The sequence below is a fragment of the Astyanax mexicanus genome, chromosome 21 (genome assembly GCF_023375975.1).
Source record: "Astyanax mexicanus isolate ESR-SI-001 chromosome 21, AstMex3_surface, whole genome shotgun sequence".
NCBI lineage: Eukaryota > Metazoa > Chordata > Actinopteri > Characiformes > Acestrorhamphidae > Astyanax > Astyanax mexicanus.
In genome coordinates this window covers 36,994,665-37,013,937 of record NC_064428.1, presented here as the reverse complement: position 1 = coordinate 37,013,937, position 19,273 = coordinate 36,994,665, and the positions used below count along the sequence as shown (strand labels likewise).

At 36.6% G+C, this 19,273-nt stretch overlaps 2 protein-coding genes across 2 annotated transcripts; both read left to right on the top strand.

Annotated features, from left to right (window-relative positions):
• The first annotated feature begins 828 nt into the window (after positions 1–828).
• LOC103024497 (5-hydroxytryptamine receptor 3A-like) lies at positions 829–10,063 on the top strand. Its single transcript, XM_049469495.1, has 9 exons — positions 829–874; positions 2,797–2,936; positions 3,107–3,151; positions 4,637–4,746; positions 4,990–5,159; positions 6,636–6,769; positions 6,924–7,134; positions 8,102–8,299; positions 9,813–10,063. Exons 1-9 carry the CDS (start codon positions 829–831, stop codon positions 10,061–10,063), a joined length of 1,305 nt encoding a protein of 434 aa, XP_049325452.1.
• Positions 10,064–10,840: 777 nt separating this feature from the next.
• zgc:65894 (tubulin beta chain) lies at positions 10,841–18,937 on the top strand. The gene is made up of 4 exons (XM_049470013.1): positions 10,841–11,058; positions 14,591–14,699; positions 15,847–15,957; positions 17,504–18,937. The coding sequence occupies exons 1-4, from the start codon at positions 11,002–11,004 to the stop codon at positions 18,559–18,561; spliced, it is 1,335 nt and encodes a 444-aa protein (XP_049325970.1). The 5' UTR covers positions 10,841–11,001; the 3' UTR covers positions 18,562–18,937.
• The last annotated feature ends 336 nt before the right edge of the window (positions 18,938–19,273 follow it).

Below are 19,273 nucleotides of genomic sequence, written 5' to 3'. Positions count from 1 at the left end.
TATGCCTTTAAACACAACTCTCAGCTCTGAAAAAAAAATAAGAGTTCACTTAAAAATTATAAATTTCTTTGATTTTTACCAAATTAAAAACCTCTGGAATAAAATCAAGAGGAAGATGGATGATCAAAAGCCATCAAACCACCAAACTGCAGCATAAAGTTATCCAAAAGCAGTGTGTAAGACTGGTGGAGGAGAACATGATGCCAAGATGCATGAAAAAACTGCGATTAAAAACCAACCAGAGTTATTCCACCAAATATTGATTTCTGAACTCTTAAAACTTTATGAATATGAACTTGTTTTCTTTGCATTATTTGAGGTCTGAAAGCTCTGCATCTTTTTTCATCTTCTGTAAATAAATGCTCTAAATGACTAAAATATTTTTATTTGGAACCTATAAATAGCAAAATCAGAGAAACTGATGCAGAAACTGAAGTGATATCTTCATTTTTTCCAGAGCTGTAAATTTTATTAATATACTGTATTTTATTGCTTTAGTAGATATTAATAGAAGTGCACAAGTACTCACCTGTAGAACCTGCAGGTTTAGAGCTCCTAAAGGTGTCCAACAGAAGCTCTCCAGGTGTTCAGGCCGTTAGCCCCGCCCACCAAAAGCTGTTCTCTACATCTACATAATGCTGATAACCAAATTACACCCATACACACACTTCATACACACTTCATACACTATGTTTGACTATCCAAACAAGCCACACAGCTCAATAGAGCAGTGAAGAACAGAAGAACTTTGAGAAACGAGTGAAGAAAAAGACCTAGAACATGAACAACAGAACCAGAATGATGAAGGGATGAAGAAAGAATGGAGATATGGCTGCATGGACAGTTTTGATAGCAGTTCTTCTCTCCTCAGCAGGTAAATCCATGTCTAATTTTGAGTTTTAGCTCTTTTAATGTACATTGTTTGGCTTTTATAGACTAAAGTCTTACAAATAAATGTTCTATAAAGGGTTCTTTGAGTCATAATATCATTAAAAACATTAAAAAGGGGTCATATATGGAAACAAAGCAGTTTTTCTAATAATGTAGAGAAAATAACCCTTTACAGCTCCTTTATTTTGCTCATTTTTGTGTAGTATTGCTCTGTAATTTATGGGGAGCCTCAGGGCTCAGTGGTAGGCCCCCTTTAAATTGGTATTTGATTCCTTGTTAGCATCTGTTTTGAACCCTGTGATATAAAATTGATATAACCATGTCATAAACATGTGATAGTAGATGTCCTATGCTGTCATTTAAATTAATTGCAATACTATGCTTCAAATTAAGGTGCAATATATGTCCAGATATATGTTGGTGGACACCCCTTCTACTAAATGCATTCAGTTAGTTGTAATAAATTGCACCCATTGCTGACATAGGAGAGCACGTGCTTCTGCACAACTTATGTGCACAAAAGATTCAGTTTATACCAAAAAATCAGTTATCCACCAAAAATGATTCATTATCTACAATAAATGATTCGTTATCTACAAAAGCAATCAAGTGTGGGCTATGAGTGATTCAGTATCTACGTGGAATGAATCAGTATAAACCAAAATTACTATAAATGATTCAGTATTTAAGATAAATGGTTCAGTATTGACACAAAAAATGACTCAGTAAGCAGTCATTATGATTCAGTTCATTTGTACTATAAATAATGCAAGATCTACAATAAATGATTCAGTATATACAGTGAATGAATCAGTAGATTCTCGGATTCAGTATGTATTATAAATGATTCAGTATCTACAATAAATGATTCAGTATCTACAATATATGATTCAGTGTATACTATGATCCGGTATCTATATTAAATGGTTCAGTATCTATAATGAATGATTCAGTATATACTATAATAGATACAGTAGCTATAATAATTGATTCAGTATACACTGTGATCCGTTATATATATTAAATGATTCAGTAACTATAATAAATGATTTAATATGTACTATAAATGATTTGGTATGTATAATGATTGATTTAATACATACTGTTATCTGGTATCTATATTAAATGATTCAGTAGCTATAATAAATTATTCAGTAGCTATAATAAATGATTCAATATGTACTATAAATGATTCCATATCTGTCATAATTGATTCAGTATCTACAGTGAACGACTGGTATCTAAAGTAGGTGATTCCTATATTTCCTTTGCGATAATTAAAGTATCTATCTATCTATCTATCTATCTATCTATCTATCTATCTATCTATCTATCTATCTATCTATCTATCTATCTATCTATTGATTCAGTATCTGCAATGAATGATTCAGTTTCTACAATGAATGATTCAGGATTTACAACTAATGAGTCAGTATCTGCAATGAATGATTCAGAATCTACAATAAATGATTCAGTATGTAAAATAACTGATTCAGTACCTGCAATGAATGATTCAATATTTACAATTAATTATTTAGGCATCTACAATAAATTATTCAGTATCTACAATGAATGATTCAGTTTCTGCAATTTATGATTCAGTTTCTAAAATGAATGATTCAGTTTCTGCAATGAATGATTCCTGATCTGCAATGAATGATTCAGTTTCTGCAATGAATGATTTCGGGTATACAATGAATGATTCAGTTTCTGCAATGAATGATTCCTGATCTGCAATGAATGATTCAGAAACTACAATGAATGATTCAGTATATACTATAAATGATTCAGGATGTATAATACATGATTCGGTATCTATAATAAATGTCTACTCTGTGTGTGTGTGTGTGTGTGTGTGTGTGTGTTATGTGTGTGTGTGTGTGTGTGTGTGTGTGTTTGTGTCAGTACACGGTGTAAGGTCAGATCTGAGCTCTGTGGTCAGTAATATAACTGGCTGGTCCTCAGCCTGGATCAGACCAGTTAGAGACTGGAGTTCTGCACTGGAGCTGTTCCTGGACCTGCACGTCCTCAAGATCCTGGACGTGGTCAGTTCACACACACACACACAGAAATGTACTGCTTGTTTGTTTTGGTGGTGGTACGGGGACAGCAGGTGGTTTTAATGTTCTGGCTAATCTGCCCTGTACTGTTTATTATGTGGATGTTCTGGTTTATGTTAGTATATTAATGATTGTTTTATATTAAATATCTGCAGAATGAGAAAGAGGAGACGGTGAAACTCCACATCCGACTGAACCAGGTACCGTCATCATCATCATCATCATCATCATCATCATTATACTGTCATTCAGTATCTGTTATACATTATGTTACAAAAATTATTCAATATCTATTAATATAGATATTTAATAGAAATTGGTTATTACAATAAATAATTCTATAGTAAGAGATTCTGCTAATATATATGATATGGCCTGTACAATACATTATTCTTTATCTACAATTAAATGATTCAATATCTACTATATATATGATTCAGTATGTAGTCTAAATAATTCAATATCTACTATAAATGATTCAGTATCTAGTATACCTGATTCAGGGTCTACCATAAATAATTAAATGTGTGCTATAGATGATTCAATATGTGCTATAAATGATTCAGTATGTGTTATAAATGATTCAGTATGTGTTATAAATGATTCAGAATCTAGTATAAATATGTCATTATCTACTATAAATGAATCAGTATCTGGTATAAATGATTCAGCATCTACTAGAAATGATTCAGTGTGTGTTATAAATGATTCAGTATGTGTTATAAATGATTCAGAATCTAGTATAAATATGTCATTATCTACTATAAATGAATCAGTATCTGGTATAAATGATTCAGCATCTACTAGAAATGATTCAGTGTGTGTTATAAATGATTCAGTATCTACTATACATGATTCAGTATCTACTAGAAATGATTCAGTGTGTGTTATAGATGATTCAGTATCTACTATACATGATTCAGTATCTACTAGAAATGATTCAGTGTGTGTTATAAATGATTCAGAATCTAGCATAAATATGTCAATATCTACTATAAATGAATCAGTATCTGGTATAAATGATTCAGCATCTACTAGAAATGATTCTGTGTGTTATAAATGATTCAGTATCTACTATACATGATTCAGTATCTACTAGAAATGATTCAGTGTGTGTTATAAATGATTCAGTATCTACTATACATGATTCAGTATCTACTAGAAATGATTCAGTATGTGTTATAAATGATTCAGTGTGTGCTATAAATGATTCAGTGTGTGCTATAAATGATTCAGTATGTGTTATAAATGATTCAGTGTGTGCTATAAATGATTCAGTATCTTCAGTAACTTATTCAATATATCCTATAAATAATTCAGAATCTACTATAAATGTCAGTATCTACCATATATGACTCAGTGTCTAGTATAATTAATTTGGTATCTACTATGAATGATTCAGTATCTAGTAGAAATGATTCAGTACCTACAGTAACTTATTCAAAATCTTCTATAAATGATTCAGAATCTACTATACATTTTTCAGTATCTACAATAAATAATTCTGTACCTACTATAAAGGACACAGTATCTAACGTAAATAATTCAGTGTCTACAATATGTTGTTCATTATCTACTATAAATGATTCAGAATCTAATACCCTGTAAATGATTCAGTATGTATTATCTATGACTCAGTATCTACCAGAGATATAATATCTCTCTCTCTCTCTCTCTGTGTTTAGAGATGGAGGGATGAGTTTATGTGGTGGGATCCAGCACAGTATGGGGGTCTACCGCACTTCACTGTACCGTCCTCCAGAGTCTGGACCCCTGATATCTCCATCAGAGAGGCGTACGTCTGTTCTTTACTACAGTCATACGATATAATCTAATTCAAATCAACCACAACATTACTGTGGAAAGTGATTTATTGTCTGTTCAGAAGAAAGTGGACGATTATAGACAACTGTGGAACCTAAAAATTGACACCAGTCATTTTAATAATGCACTACAGTGTAGAGAAGCTTGAAGGGATTTGAAGTATCAGTATTGAAAATATGTGTGTATATGTGTGTATATATGTGTGTGTTTTCAGTATTGCTATTCACCGTCAGCACTCTGAGGGCTATGTGCGTGTTGATTGGACGGGCTGGGTCAGCAGGGTGGAGGATATGGTGCTCACGCTGCACTGTGATCTGGCCATGCTCCTGTTCCCATTCGACCAGCAGAAATGCAACATCACGCTCTACCCCCAGCTACACACAGGTAAACACTGAGCCTACACAGAAAATTCTGTTTTTTTGGAATAAACTTCCTGAAAGTTAATATCAACTCATTTTTAGTGTAAATGCGTGACCATACATCGAATACACTCTATAACAGAGTTAAAGTAACTCTTTTTTTAGGGAGTTTTCTGGCCTTTTAACTCTGTTCAGGAGTTAAATCTGAACCGTTGTGGGAGTTAAAAAACATAACATAAACATAAACTCGTTCACAGTGTTAATAATTAATGCAAAAATGTGTTATTAAACTAAAAGCATTGTAATATTTTAAAACCCTGCAACATTTAGGAGTAAAAATGACAACAAAAAGCATCATTACTGATTACAATAACAATTTCATACTCAACAAGTTTATGCCAGTGTATATTTTTTCATTGCATGGGAATTTAACTTTTCCTGCATTGCATTTTTCAGCTGGATGGTCATTTTAACCAGTTGGCCACCATCTAGACCGCCATCAGCCAGTGGCGTCAAGAAAGTGAAACGTAAATGTAGTGCTATAGACTATAACTGGAACTGTATTGACTATAATGACAAATCCAGGTTCCGTTCAGGTTCAAGGAGCTTTTTTCCACTAATAGAACCAGTTCCATTAGGTCTTATAAGAACCATAGTGCTTTTTAGTGAATCAGCTCACGTTTCCACCATTTTTCGTGGAACCATCAGAACGTCACATCATGCATCATCAACAGAGGGCGTTGCACAATAGTGGTGAATGAAAGCGTCACAGTTCAAGCTGAAGAACCTACTATTTTTCGGTTCCCATGGCAAAACAAACATTACTGGTTCCAGATCCTACTTTTGTTGGTTGAAACATGGTAAATGGTTCAAAGTTAGGTTTGCAAACCAGAAAGTTGCTGCTTCCACAATGGTGTAAAAGTGTTAAAAGTGGTGAAGAACTTCTATCATGCCTTCGCTGTTGAGCGACACACTGCCCCTGTGAACTGCTGGTGTGATTGATGATCTGAGGAGCATCTAATACGACAGTCGGTCACCCCTAGTAGTGATACAAGGAGCACTAACAGCTCAGCGATATGTGCAAAACATCCTGCAGAACATCTTGTGTTGCTGCCTTTCATGGCAAAACGTCCAACTGGCATTTACGAATGTAGCAGTATCTCCAACAGATTGCAATACTTCCTTCTTCGGTCTGTTCTTCAGATTTATCACCAATCCAGCATTTATGCAGGGGGGCAAAAAAAGCAAACAAGGGCTGTGAAGGATACATCAGCTGCGTCCTTCAAGTCGCTTTATCATCAATCAAGCATTCGTCATTCATGGAGAACCATCATCTTTACATTCAAACATACAGAACACATAAATCTTTAATCCATTACAATAATCAACTTATCGGTGCAATTATTTAACTTGTCTAGATATAAATGTCAAATTCCAATGATTTACAATGAGTTTTGTTAGTTTTAGCTCTAAGTTTTGATTGGATGATTGTGATTTGCAGAGCAGGACGTGTTGCTGTACGTGGACACCAGGAGGCGCTCTGAGTTTGACAGGAGAGGTCACGGTGAATGGGATTTAATGGAAGTTAAAATCTACACTTACAGTCAGAAACAGTACTCACACCTCAGCTTTCAGGTAAAAACACTACAGCGTACAGACTGTAGCTTTAATACAGTATAATTAGACGTTAATTTAGTTTTAATACAGTATAATTAGACGTTAATTCAGCTCTAATACAGTATAATTAGACTTTAACTCTGCACGGATGTGAACGTTGCTCCCCCTGCAGGTGGAGTTGGGTCGGTACAGTCTGTTCTACGTGCTGAATCTGATGGTACCGAGTGCGATGGTGATGCTGATAGACGTGGCAGCGTTCGCTGTGCCGGTAAACTGTGCTGAGAGAATACCGTTTAAGGTCACGCTGCTCTTCGGCTACACCGTCTTCCTCGTCCTCATCACCGACATACTGCCGCCCTTCAGAGACACCACGCCCGTGCTGGGTAAGGGCTGTGTGTGGGGTTTGGGTGGGTGGATGTTCAGTATATACAGTAACTACACTCCATTGAATTCGACTGTTGGGGAAACTGATTGAATACAGTATGTCTAGATGTTTGTGGACACCCTTTCTAATAAATGAATGCATTAATTGAGGTACGTTAATTTATGTGCAAGTGCACACGCAAACACAGCTATAGACCCTATAGAAGAGAAGGATTGCCAATAGAATATGACTCTCTTAAGGCTTTTAAAATTAGTTCAAGGGGTTGGGGATTCCGTAAAGTGGTGCCGTGACCCGGTCTAATGTCAGGCGGTTACAAAAAATAAATGGGAAATGAGACCCAAAATGAGATGACAAAAACTCAACACTGAAACACCTGTCATTTTAGTGTGGGAGGTTTCATGGCTAAATTGGAGCAGCCTGGTGTTCAATCTTCATTAATTACACATTGCACCAGTAAGAGCAGAGTGTGAAGGTTCAATTAGCAGGGTAAGAGCACAGTTCTGCTCTAAATATTACAATGCACACAACATTATGGGAGACATACCAGAGTTCAAAAGAGGACAAATTATTGGTGCATGTCTTGCTGGTGCATCTGTGACCAAGACAGCAAGTCTTTGTGATGCATCAAGAGCCACGGTATCCAGGGTAATGTCAGCATACCACCAAGAAGGACCAACCACATCCAACAGGATTAACTGTGGATGCTGTAAGAGGAAGCTGTCTGAAAGGGATGTTCGGGTGCTAACCCGGATTGTATCCAGAAAACATGAAACCACGGCTGATCAAATCACGCAGAATTCAATGTGCACCTCAACTCTCCTGTTTCCACCAGATCTGTCCGTCACCACAATCAATTATTGTGCTCTAAAACCAGGTGTTTCAGTTTCATTGTTCAGCCCCTGTATATATATATATGTTTAGTACAGTGTAGCAAGATACTTTTGTTCTTTTGTATCTTGTCTCAGGTGTGTACCTGGTGGTGTGTCTGATGCTGTTGTGTCTCAGTATGGGGGAGAGTGTGTTGCTGTTGACGCTCGGACAGCCGGACTCCCACACACACTCCACCCCTCTGGAGAAGATCATACAGAGAGTATCTCCACACCTCCTGCAGACAGAGGGCGCTAGTGAGCACCTCCGAGCACGGAGACGGTGGCTCAGGAGAGGTACATGTAGTATTTAGTATGAAATTGCAATAATTAGCCATTTTTGTCCATATTTGTGTAAAGTAGCTGCAAAAGGGGGACCTGTTCCAAGCTCCTGTAGTTGTAATGTGTAGATGTCCCAATACTTTTTTTCCCAAATCGGCTGTTATATATGCAAATGGGGGACCAAATCCACACTAACGAATATTCTAAGTTACAGTGTCTCGTAAGAAATGAGGAAAAAGGAACATGTCACCTGCAGCCTCTCCCGAGAGAAGGTGCTTTTTCTGGCAGGGATGCTGAATTGAGCACAACAGTAGTACCTAAATCTGCACCCCCGCCATGAAAAGCACCCTCTCTCTGCAGCGTGTACACGCCGTCTTCTTGATAAAAGCAGAGATAATTGCTTTGGTTAACTTTAAATAGATACATGCTCCCAAAAGGTGGGGCTTTTCATACTGGGGGTGCATTTCGGCATGCTTTCAAAATTTATTTTAAAACAATGTCTGCTTTTTCAAAAGCATTGAAGCTCCTGTAGATGTAATATGTAGGTTTTTCCAATATTTCTGTACGAATTAACTGTTATGTTTGCAAAAGGGGGACCGACTCCACACTAATGATTATGGGTTTAGAAAGGGATCAGGTCATTTTCTCCAAATACTGTATAATAATGATATGATTTCCACGCTGTACGTTAATGCAAACCTTTTCAACATCTCTCTATTAACCCTTTGAACCCCAGCCTATTTTGGTGTGATTTTCTCAGTTTTTGTCAGTTTCCCATTTCACTTGTTGTAGCACAGTTATGTTAGGAGACATGCTATAGCCACATGCTATTATTATTCTTTATACCAGAAAACATTGAGCTGCTCACGATTTCACCATTTGAGATGGAAATGCTTCCAAAATTTGTAAATCTTCATGGAATTGATCAAAATTTTACCCAGAAGAGTTTCTTTTCAGTTATAGTTAGATTAGAGTGTTTATTAGTTAAACATATAAGGATTTTAATGTTGGTTCATTACATGGCTTTATTACTATTTATTTTTCTTGATATTATTTCCACCTTTAGGATGCAGATCGCTAAGATTTTGACAGTTATATCAGACTAAGGGTCTGAGTAATTTGGGCCGATATTCTTACCTAATAAAAGTGATTAAGTACTCTGGATATTTACTATCAGCTGCTTATAATGAAAGAATAAAGCTTGAAAATATGGAAATATGAAGGTAAGCCTATACTTTAGGTGTATTTTACAATAGATTTCTCAAAAAACACTTCAGTTCAGTGCAAGTTTAGTGCTGTTTTTAGAAACAATAGAGTTCCCTGTTTGTCACAATATATGAATCATATTGGTGCGTTGATGCATTCCTGAGTAATTAAGCTGTAAAAGCAATCTGCGATTTTTTAGAAATATGTGTCAATGGGCTTCTAAGGGTTAACCTTAGAACCTAATATTTTATTGAAATAAACCATGAATAAGCCATTTTTATGGTTGTACATTATTAACACACTTCTCCCATCCTTTCCACAGGTCTGAAGAGATCATTCGCACTGGGGCGTGGCTTGGATAGGCTGTGTGGGCGTGGCTGTATGATTGACAGGTTAAGGGAGGATGTGGAAGATGTGAGCGAGGAGCTGAGGAAGCTGAACCTGGTGAACTCTCGGCGCAGTTCCAGACTGGACCTGATGGAGGCGCTGGACCAGCTCTGCTTTAAATTCTATATTTTCATTCTGGCTGTTTTCACACTGGCTCTCACACTGCTGTGGACCCTCAGCAGATAACTGGATTATACTATATTATAATATACAGCTCTGGAAATAAAGAAGGGAGCACTTAAAAATGATGAATTTCTTTAATTTTACCAAATAGAAAACCTCTGGAGATTATCCAAAAGCAGTGTGTAAGACTGGTGGAGGAGAACATGATGCCAAAATGCATAAAAACTGTGATTAAAAACAGGGTTATTCCACCAAATATTGATTTCTGAACTCTTAAAACTTTATGAATATGAACTTGTTTTATGAGCTCTGCATCTTTTTTGTTATTTCAGCCATTTCTCATTTTCTGCAAATAAATGCTCTAAATGACAATATTTTTATTTAGAATTTGGGAGAAGTGTTGTTCGTAGTTTACAGAATAAAACAACAATATGTATTTTACTCAAACATATACCTATAAATAGCATAGAATATAAATAGCAATAGAATTTTTGTCTCTTATTTTTTCCAGAGATATATTTATATATTGTGGGGACAAGATTGTAAAAAAAACCCTACATTGTGGCAACATACATTTCTCCTTTATAATATACTGTGTTGTGGTGCATTGATGAATAAATCCACATTCTTTATTATGTAGTATATGCAAATATAAATATAACTAATAAAATTATGCGGTATTTACAAAATATGCCATCTATCTAGTCGCGCGCGGGCTCCGTCTGTCGTAGTGTAGTGAAGGGATCCGTTGCCATGGCGATTACGTCATCCTGCAGCAGCCGCTCGGGAGCGCGCGCCGACGTGCTACGCTGGGGTAGGGTAGATCTTGGTCTCGTGCACGCGCTCCCAGCCCCCGCGCGCCGGCTTTCTGTTTTTTTCCTCCACCGCCGCCATCGCCATCCTCCTCCTCCTTCTCTTCTTCTTCTTCCACCGCTTATCCTCCTTCTCCACCTTCTTCTCCTTCGTCTGTCCATCCGCGGCTTCTTCAGCTCATCAGCATCATGCGCGAGATCGTGCACCTGCAGGCGGGACAGTGCGGCAACCAGATCGGCGCTAAGGTGCAGCATTTATTCCTGTTTATGGAGATTAACTGTAACTGTTATGGAGATTAACTGCTTTATTGCAAAAAAAATTAAATATGCCTTCACCCCAGTGGTGGAGGCATACAATTAGACACAGACAGCAAAAAATAAAAATAGAAGAATATAGAAATAGAAAAACATTTGTTTTTTTCCTTAAAAAATAGTTAAGTATTTTATATTTTTCTGTATTATAAAAAATAAAGAAAATAAGTGCGCATCAATATCTGCGATTGTTGCGTAAATAGAAACATGTAGACACACAGACAGCAAGAAAATAGAAATAGAAAAAAGAAAAATAAGTACGTTTGTTTTTACTAAAAGATATTTTAGTAATCCCTAGTTTATTTTATTGTAAAAAAGTAAAGCCAAAAATGTGCATCAGTCTCTGGCATTGTGGCGTAAACAGACACACACAGCAAACCTTTAAAATAGAAGAAAACAGAAAAAAATAAATACGTTTGTTTTTACTAAAGAATTCCTAGTTCCTAGTTTCCTGTATTGTAAAAAGAATAAAGCAAATGAATGCTTGTCAATCTCAGAAATGACTAGACATAGAAAAAATACAAACAGAAGAAAAAACAATATATATTTGTCATTTTTGTTGCCAGTTCGCACGAGCTCATATTCTCAGTCACTGGGATCTGAATGACTCGTTGGTGCTGGTTTAAATGGGAGCCCAATGGTGATAATGGTGGTAGTGACGATGGTGATGGAAGCTTCCAGCAGCTCCATGATGAAGATGACTCTGCAGACCGAATAACGGACCAAATTGTGCGCTAAACGTGTTAAAATCGCGTTTCAATCGCTTTTTAATCCGGTTTTATATGTTTTTTTCATGTTTAAATCAGATCGATTGCAGTCTGAGCTGGGGGTCTATAGGCTGTGTATTGAGTGTATTGTGTCTCAGTAAAGGGGTGTGGCTCTGATCTTCACAACCGAGATCATTTAAACCCGTTCAGTTCAGCCCAGATCCTATATATTTATATATATATACCGCTAACGCAAATATACTTACTTTTCCTTTATTATCAATGTCAATATAGCCAATAGACATATTTGGCATATTTCTGCCATATTAATTTGATATCCACATCAAGGTCATCAGCAGGATATTTGTATTTTTGTATTTATTCACATTATTCTTGTGAGAGCAACCGTGCATCCGATTGAGAAAATCATTATTTAAGATTAGCGGTTATGCTTTATATGTATTAATGCATTATTTTTTATAATAATATCCGCAATAGAGAGGTGTCTTCGTGTTTTTCACGTTTTTAACCACTTAATTTATATATTTGTCATAATATTACCTATTGTTTTATCCAAGTCAGCGTCAACAGAAGAGATTGAACATTTTTACATTTTTATATTTTGAATTTTAACAACTATACAAACTTCAGATCCACACTTTAGCCATGCAACACCACTTTTTCTACAGTATTACTGTACAGGAATGCATTTCTTTTCACAGTTGATACATAATGCATATGGTATAACATTAACATATTTATAATGCATACTAATGTTGATAGCACAGATATGTTAGCATTTTGCCAGTTTCACATACTGAAATCCACAATTTAGTGTTGCATATAAAAAAGTGATTTTTTTTTTAAATATAATTATAATTTGACAGCAGCACATTTATTATTCATAGTAACAGTTTCATATACATAAATGCACAGTTTTAGTATTTCATGCAAAAAAAGAGATTTTTTATATTTATTGTTTGACATCAGCACATATATTATACATAGTAACACTCACAAAATACATTTTGTCAAGTGACTAAGAGAGTGTTAAACATTACTAACACTAGGCACTAATTTAACCCTGATAAAAGTATTATTTATTGAATTTACTGAATATTTTAAAGATTAAATGTTTTAAAAGTCATTACTTGACATAAACACTTAGTTTCCCTATATTTCTCTTTAATACCATCACCAGCATGGAGGTTTAGTACCAAACCTAAAAAGAAATCTAATACTAATACTAAAATTCTAAAACTAAAATATATTAAAAAAGTAAAAAAAAAAAAAGTAATTCAGTTTTTCTTTAAATTTCTGCAGTAAGGAAAGTATGTAATAGCGTGTATACATCATTTTTTATTAATATATTAATAAATCTTAATGTATAAAAAGGCTCCAGTGGTGGATCTTCTTCCAGATGTGTGGGATGAGCCCAAATCCAGCTGACTGATATAAAATGACGTCTGTTTAAAAATGTAAATCAGGGCTTTTTTTCCTCTTTAACCAAGCAGATCATTCATTCAGACTCAATCATTGTTTCTGCTGCCCCTCCCCCACCATCCCCACCAACCCCACCATCCTCACTACCTCCACCACCAATCCAACACTGCCTTCTCCAAGATCACCCAGAGAATACCCAGTTCCATTAAAATTCAGAGTTTATAATAAGAAAACCTGATTAGAATCAGAATACTGCAGTTATCTGATCATTTAGGACTTACAGCATCATATACAGCTCTGTTAAAAATAAGAGATCACTTAAAAATGATGAGTTTCTTTGATTTTACCAAATTAAAAACCTCTGGAATATAATCAAGAGGAAGATGGATGATCACAAACCATCAAACCACCAAACTGAACTGCTTGAATTTTTACAAAGCAGCATAAAGTTATCCAAAAGCAGTGTGTAAGACTGGTGGAGGAGAACATGATGCCAAGATGCATAAAAACTGTGATTAAAATCCAGGGTTATTCCACCAAATATTGATTTCTGAACTCTTAAAGCTTTATAAATATGAACTTGTTTTCTTTGCATTATTTGAGGTCTGAAAGCTCTGCATCTTTTTTTCTAATTTCAGTCATTTCTCATTTTCTGTAAATAAATGCTCTAAATGACTAAAATATTTTTATTTGGAATTTGGGAGAAATGTTATCTTTAGTTAGAGAAACTGATTCACAAACTGAAGTGCTCTCTTGATTATTTTTCCAGAGCTGTATATTGTTATAGGTTTAAAATAAAAAGAGCAAATTTGCATAAAATCAGACTAAAATAACAGTTTACTTTTTACCCAATTAGATTAACAGTGTCTGAAAACACACAAAAAATAATCACATTATCGGCCACCAATCTTTATATTAACTTCAAATCATTACTATGCCAAACATCATAAAATGATACATGACATTTAGTATAGTCCTGACTGGAGCATTCTGGGATTTTCTCAATCTGTGAATACAACAACTTTTGGATCTATATATTTGCATTAATTTTATGCGAGTTATAAGTTATGAGTTATTAGTTTACATGATTTCTTCCACCCTTTTACCTTCGATGTGTAGTCTTTCCCCCGGAGCTATCTTCTTTTAGGTGAGCGTTTGTAGGTTATATTGATTAGCTGCCAGATTGTCCTCAGTGTTGTAGGTTATAAGAGCAAGTTACCAAGTTGTATTATCCTGGTTCTACCAAAGGACTATTCTGTGAATGTTGATGGGTTTTTTATATAAAAATGTAAATAAATCTCTTTTTATCTCTTCAGTTCTGGGAGGTGATCAGTGATGAGCATGGGATCGACCCCACCGGTACCTATCATGGGGACAGTGACCTGCAGCTGGACCGCATCAGCGTCTACTACAACGAGGCCACCGGTAAACCAGCGTACCACTGTTTATCAGTATTTACTATAAATCTAAAGTTTAAAAATTCAGAAAAAAATATTTCTCCTGGATATATAAATAATTTGATGGAATTTATGTGTTTTTATCAAGCCATTTGATAAAATGAGCCATTGTGCCTCGATCATGGTAAAATATAATCCTATAAAAGTGAAGTTTAATGTAAATCTGGCAGTCTTTCTTCAGAACTCAAGTTTTTTCCAAGTCTCTAAAATACAGTTTTTGTCCAAATGGACTAAAGATGGAGCTGTAGCGTGATTGGTCGGTTCAGGCAGTGACTGGGTTCTGCAGTGAACAGTGTTGAGCATTGTTGGGTTTTTATTATAACAATAGGAACATTGTCAGTAGAGAACAATGGAGGTGGAATTTTCCCATTACCATTAAACCCTGTACCAGTTTACAGCCAGCACTGCTATACATTCACCTACTGCACATCCCATAATATACTGCAACTTAATTACAGTTATATTACTGATTCTGCTTCAAATTCATCACTTTCAGACTTGCTTTTTTTGTTCATTATGATTTAATTTAATTAAAAATAAATAATAAAAAATGATCAAATCTGCAAATAAAAAAAACCTATCAGATTTTTTATTTCAATTTCAATTTCTGCTTAATTAAAATATTTAATCACTTAAAATATTACAAAATATAGATTTTTTTTGAGAAACCTTTTGTTAAAAAGTGCACATTTTCTGGCATCCATGTTTTTACATTTTTTGCACATTTTCCTGCAGATGTAAACTGTATTTGACTGTGAAATATCAGCATAGCATCAGTAATTTTGTGTAAAATTATAAATGTATATATGAAAACTTTTTATTTTAATGGTTTTGTTTAAAAGCTGTTAAAATCATTTTTCGCAGATTTTTTTTTTAAACCATAGACAGATTTCAAAAGGACGATTTTAGTCATTTTACTACACTAACACTTTATAAATTGTAAAGGAACATAAAGGAATTTCAGGAAATTTAAAGGAAATCTGGCTGATCTTCATTTATTAGGGAAAACATGAAAAATATATATTTTTTCTACATTGAATGTATTGTGTGTTGCCTATTTCAGATTAAGAAGTTAATTATTTTTCTTATTTAATTGTTTTTTTCTGTGTTTTTAGGTGGGAAGTATGTTCCTCGTGCCATCCTGGTGGATCTAGAGCCCGGCACCATGGACTCGGTCCGCTCCGGCCCATTCGGACAGATCTTCAGACCCGACAACTTCGTCTTCGGTAGAGTAAAAACTAATTCAGTATATTAATATTTAAGTTCTGTATTAATTAAACTAACAAATATCCAAAACCTAGACCTAAACACAGACTCCTAATCATATACAGCTCTGCAAATCACTGTTTTCATGCATCTTGGCATCATGTTCTCCTCCTCCACCAGTCTTACACACTGCTTTTGGATAACTTTATGCTGCTTTACTCCTGGTGTAAAAAATCAAGCAGTTCAGTTTGGTGGTTTGATGGTTTGTGATCATCCATCTTCCTCTTGATTATATTCCAGAGGTTTTTAATTTGGTAAAATCAAAGAAACTCATCATTTTTAAGTGCTCTCTTATTTTTTCCAGAGCTGTATAATCTTCTCAAAATGCTCATATGTAGTACTAAAGAATGCATTTTGAGCATTATTAGAACTCTCTCACTAATTATAACTAATTTAAGTCTTTATATTCTTCTTTAGATTATCTCTGTTCTATATAGAAACTTTGCCTTCACTAAGGAACCTTTGGGTTTTAGCGAAACCCTTCTTCTTTTTAGCAAAAAGCCTCTTTTTTACCTTAATTTTGTGTTTTGTTTTGTTTTTTTTTTTCTTAAAAAGGACCATTATGTTTTTAAAACCCAATTTTAATAAATCAGAGAACGCTTTTTCTATTCTTTCCTGATCTGTATTTGGTTACAGTACAGGTTAATATCTTAATAAGTTGCTTTAGAGTTATTGATGACCTTTGAAATAATGTTTTTTATGTACTTTATCACTGTAGCAAAACTGTTGTAGCACCACTACTATTACAGTATTATAGAAAACCATACAGTAAAGAACCATTTAGGTAGTTGTTTCCGGTAGTTTTGGTTGTATATATATATATTTTAAGCCACTTGGCTCTCTTCTAAAGAACCCTTAAAGAACCCTTGAAGTTTTCTGTGTACTCAGGCCTCACCTTGTGCTATTTGTTCACTACGTAATGCACCACTAGATGGCAGCAAATGGACTTATTTTGAATAATTTATCAAAACGTCTTATATAAACTGTCTACTGTCTTCCACTGTATATAGTATCCCACACTACATGCCCAAATTCTTGTTCTAAGGAATGATGGTGCTCCAGCCAGTACTTTTGGGAGGAGAACTTGCAACATCCTGACCTGAATTTGTCTAAATCTCTAAATTAAGCAATTTATAGGTTTATATTTGATTAAAATGAACATTGTTTGTTTTATTCTATAAACTACGGATAACATTTCTCCCAAATTCCAAATAAAAATATTCTCATTTAGAGCATTTATTTACAGAAAATGAGAAATGGCTGAAATAACAAAAAAGATGCAGAGCTTTCAGACCTCAAATAATGCAAAGAAAACAAGTTCATATTCATATTCATATTCATTCCTTTTTTAATGCATCTTGGCATCATGTTCTCCTCCACCAGTCTAACACACTGCTTTTGGATAACTTTATGCCACCATTCCTGGAGCAAAAATTCAAGCAGTTTATATAACATACAACATGTAACTATCCTATACTAATATTATTTATTGTAATTCTCTACCAGGTCAAAGTGGGGCTGGAAACAACTGGGCCAAAGGTCACTACACAGAGGGGGCGGAGCTTGTAGACTCAGTCCTGGATGTGGTCCGTAAGGAGGCGGAGAGCTGCGACTGTCTGCAGGGTTTCCAGCTCACGCACTCCCTGGGCGGCGGCACCGGGTCCGGCATGGGTACCCTGCTCATCAGCAAGATCCGTGAAGAGTACCCCGACCGCATCATGAACACATTCAGCGTGGTGCCCTCGCCCAAAGTGTCCGACACCGTTGTGGAGCCCTACAACGCCACCCTGTCCGTCCACCAGCTGGTGGAGAACACGGACGAAACCTACTGCATCGACAACGAGGCGCTCTACGACATCTGCTTCCGCACGCTCAAGCTGACCACGCCCACTTACGGAGATCTCAACCACCTGGTCTCGGCCACCATGAGCGGCGTCACCACCTGCCTCCGCTTCCCTGGCCAGCTCAACGCTGATCTCCGCAAACTGGCCGTCAACATGGTGCCCTTCCCACGTCTCCACTTCTTCATGCCTGGCTTTGCACCCCTGACCAGCAGGGGGAGCCAGCAGTACCGCGCTCTGTCAGTTCCCGAGTTGACCCAGCAGATGTTCGACGCCAAGAACATGATGGCCGCCTGCGATCCGCGCCACGGTCGCTACCTGACGGTGGCCGCCGTCTTCCGTGGACGCATGTCCATGAAGGAGGTGGATGAGCAGATGCTCAACGTACAGAACAAGAACAGCAGCTACTTCGTCGAATGGATCCCCAACAACGTCAAGACCGCCGTCTGCGACATCCCCCCTCGTGGCCTGAAGATGGCAGCAACCTTCATCGGCAACAGCACCGCCATCCAGGAGCTGTTCAAGCGCATCTCCGAGCAGTTCACCGCCATGTTCCGCCGCAAGGCTTTCCTCCACTGGTACACCGGAGAGGGCATGGACGAGATGGAGTTCACCGAGGCTGAGAGCAACATGAACGACCTGGTGTCTGAGTACCAGCAGTACCAAGACGCCACGGCCGAAGAGGGCGAGTTCGAAGAGGAGGGCGAAGAGGAGGCTGCCTAAACCCTTCTTTCCTGCTTAGTCTTAGTACTTCTTCTCTTCTTCCACCTCATTCGTTACTCCTCCAGCTCCTTCCATCCCTTCTTCGCCACACTTCCTTTGTTGTTTCTTTGTCATCCCTCCCCTTCCCTACCGACCTCCACCTCTCACTCAGTATCAGTCTCCATCACTCGTGGTGTTTCGTGAAAGGTGTATCCGTTGAAGACAACGAAAGGAAGCAAGCTCTCGTCGACACGTTCTCACTTTTCGGCAGTGGTGTATGTTCTTGTGCTCTCTCAGTCAGTCAGTCCCGGTCCATTACTTGTGTTCCTCTGTTTTGACTTATTTTCACCGTGGAAATCACAAACGTAGATTGAATAAAGATGTGAGTGAACCAAAAGGTGTACTTGCGTTGTCTTTTATCAGGTTAGATAATCGATAGAGGCAGAGGGTTTAATTCTTGATCTCATGGGTTCGTAGTTCCATATTAGTTGCCTGAATTGGTCATGCCAAATTGCCCAATTGTTCAGCGGTTTTTCCTTACTTTGTACCCAACGATTGACGGTAGGGCCCAGAGTCAATGAATTAATGTTTTGGCTTGGGTGCCTAAAGTTTTTTGGTTCAATTCTTGACCTCTGTGTTCTCCTGTTCTTTATTCCACCTCCCAAAAACCTACAGAGTATCTTAATTGGCCAATCCCCTTGTTCTGGCGATTGATTGGAGTCTTGTCCAAAGG

Coding starts and splice junctions, on each gene's coding strand:
- LOC103024497 (XM_049469495.1), top strand. CDS start 829: ATGGCTGCATGGACAGTTTTGATAGCAGTTCTTCTCTCCTCAGCAG. Junction 3,152..4,636: donor TCCACATCCGACTGAACCAG/GTACCGTCATCA, acceptor CTCTGTGTTTAG/AGATGGAGGGATGAGTTTAT. Junction 8,300..9,812: donor GAGACGGTGGCTCAGGAGAG/GTACATGTAGTA, acceptor TCCTTTCCACAG/GTCTGAAGAGATCATTCGCA.
- zgc:65894 (XM_049470013.1), top strand. CDS start 11,002: ATGCGCGAGATCGTGCACCTGCAGGCGGGACAGTGCGGCAACCAGATC. Junction 14,700..15,846: donor CTACTACAACGAGGCCACCG/GTAAACCAGCGT, acceptor CTGTGTTTTTAG/GTGGGAAGTATGTTCCTCGT. Junction 15,958..17,503: donor ACCCGACAACTTCGTCTTCG/GTAGAGTAAAAA, acceptor ATTCTCTACCAG/GTCAAAGTGGGGCTGGAAAC.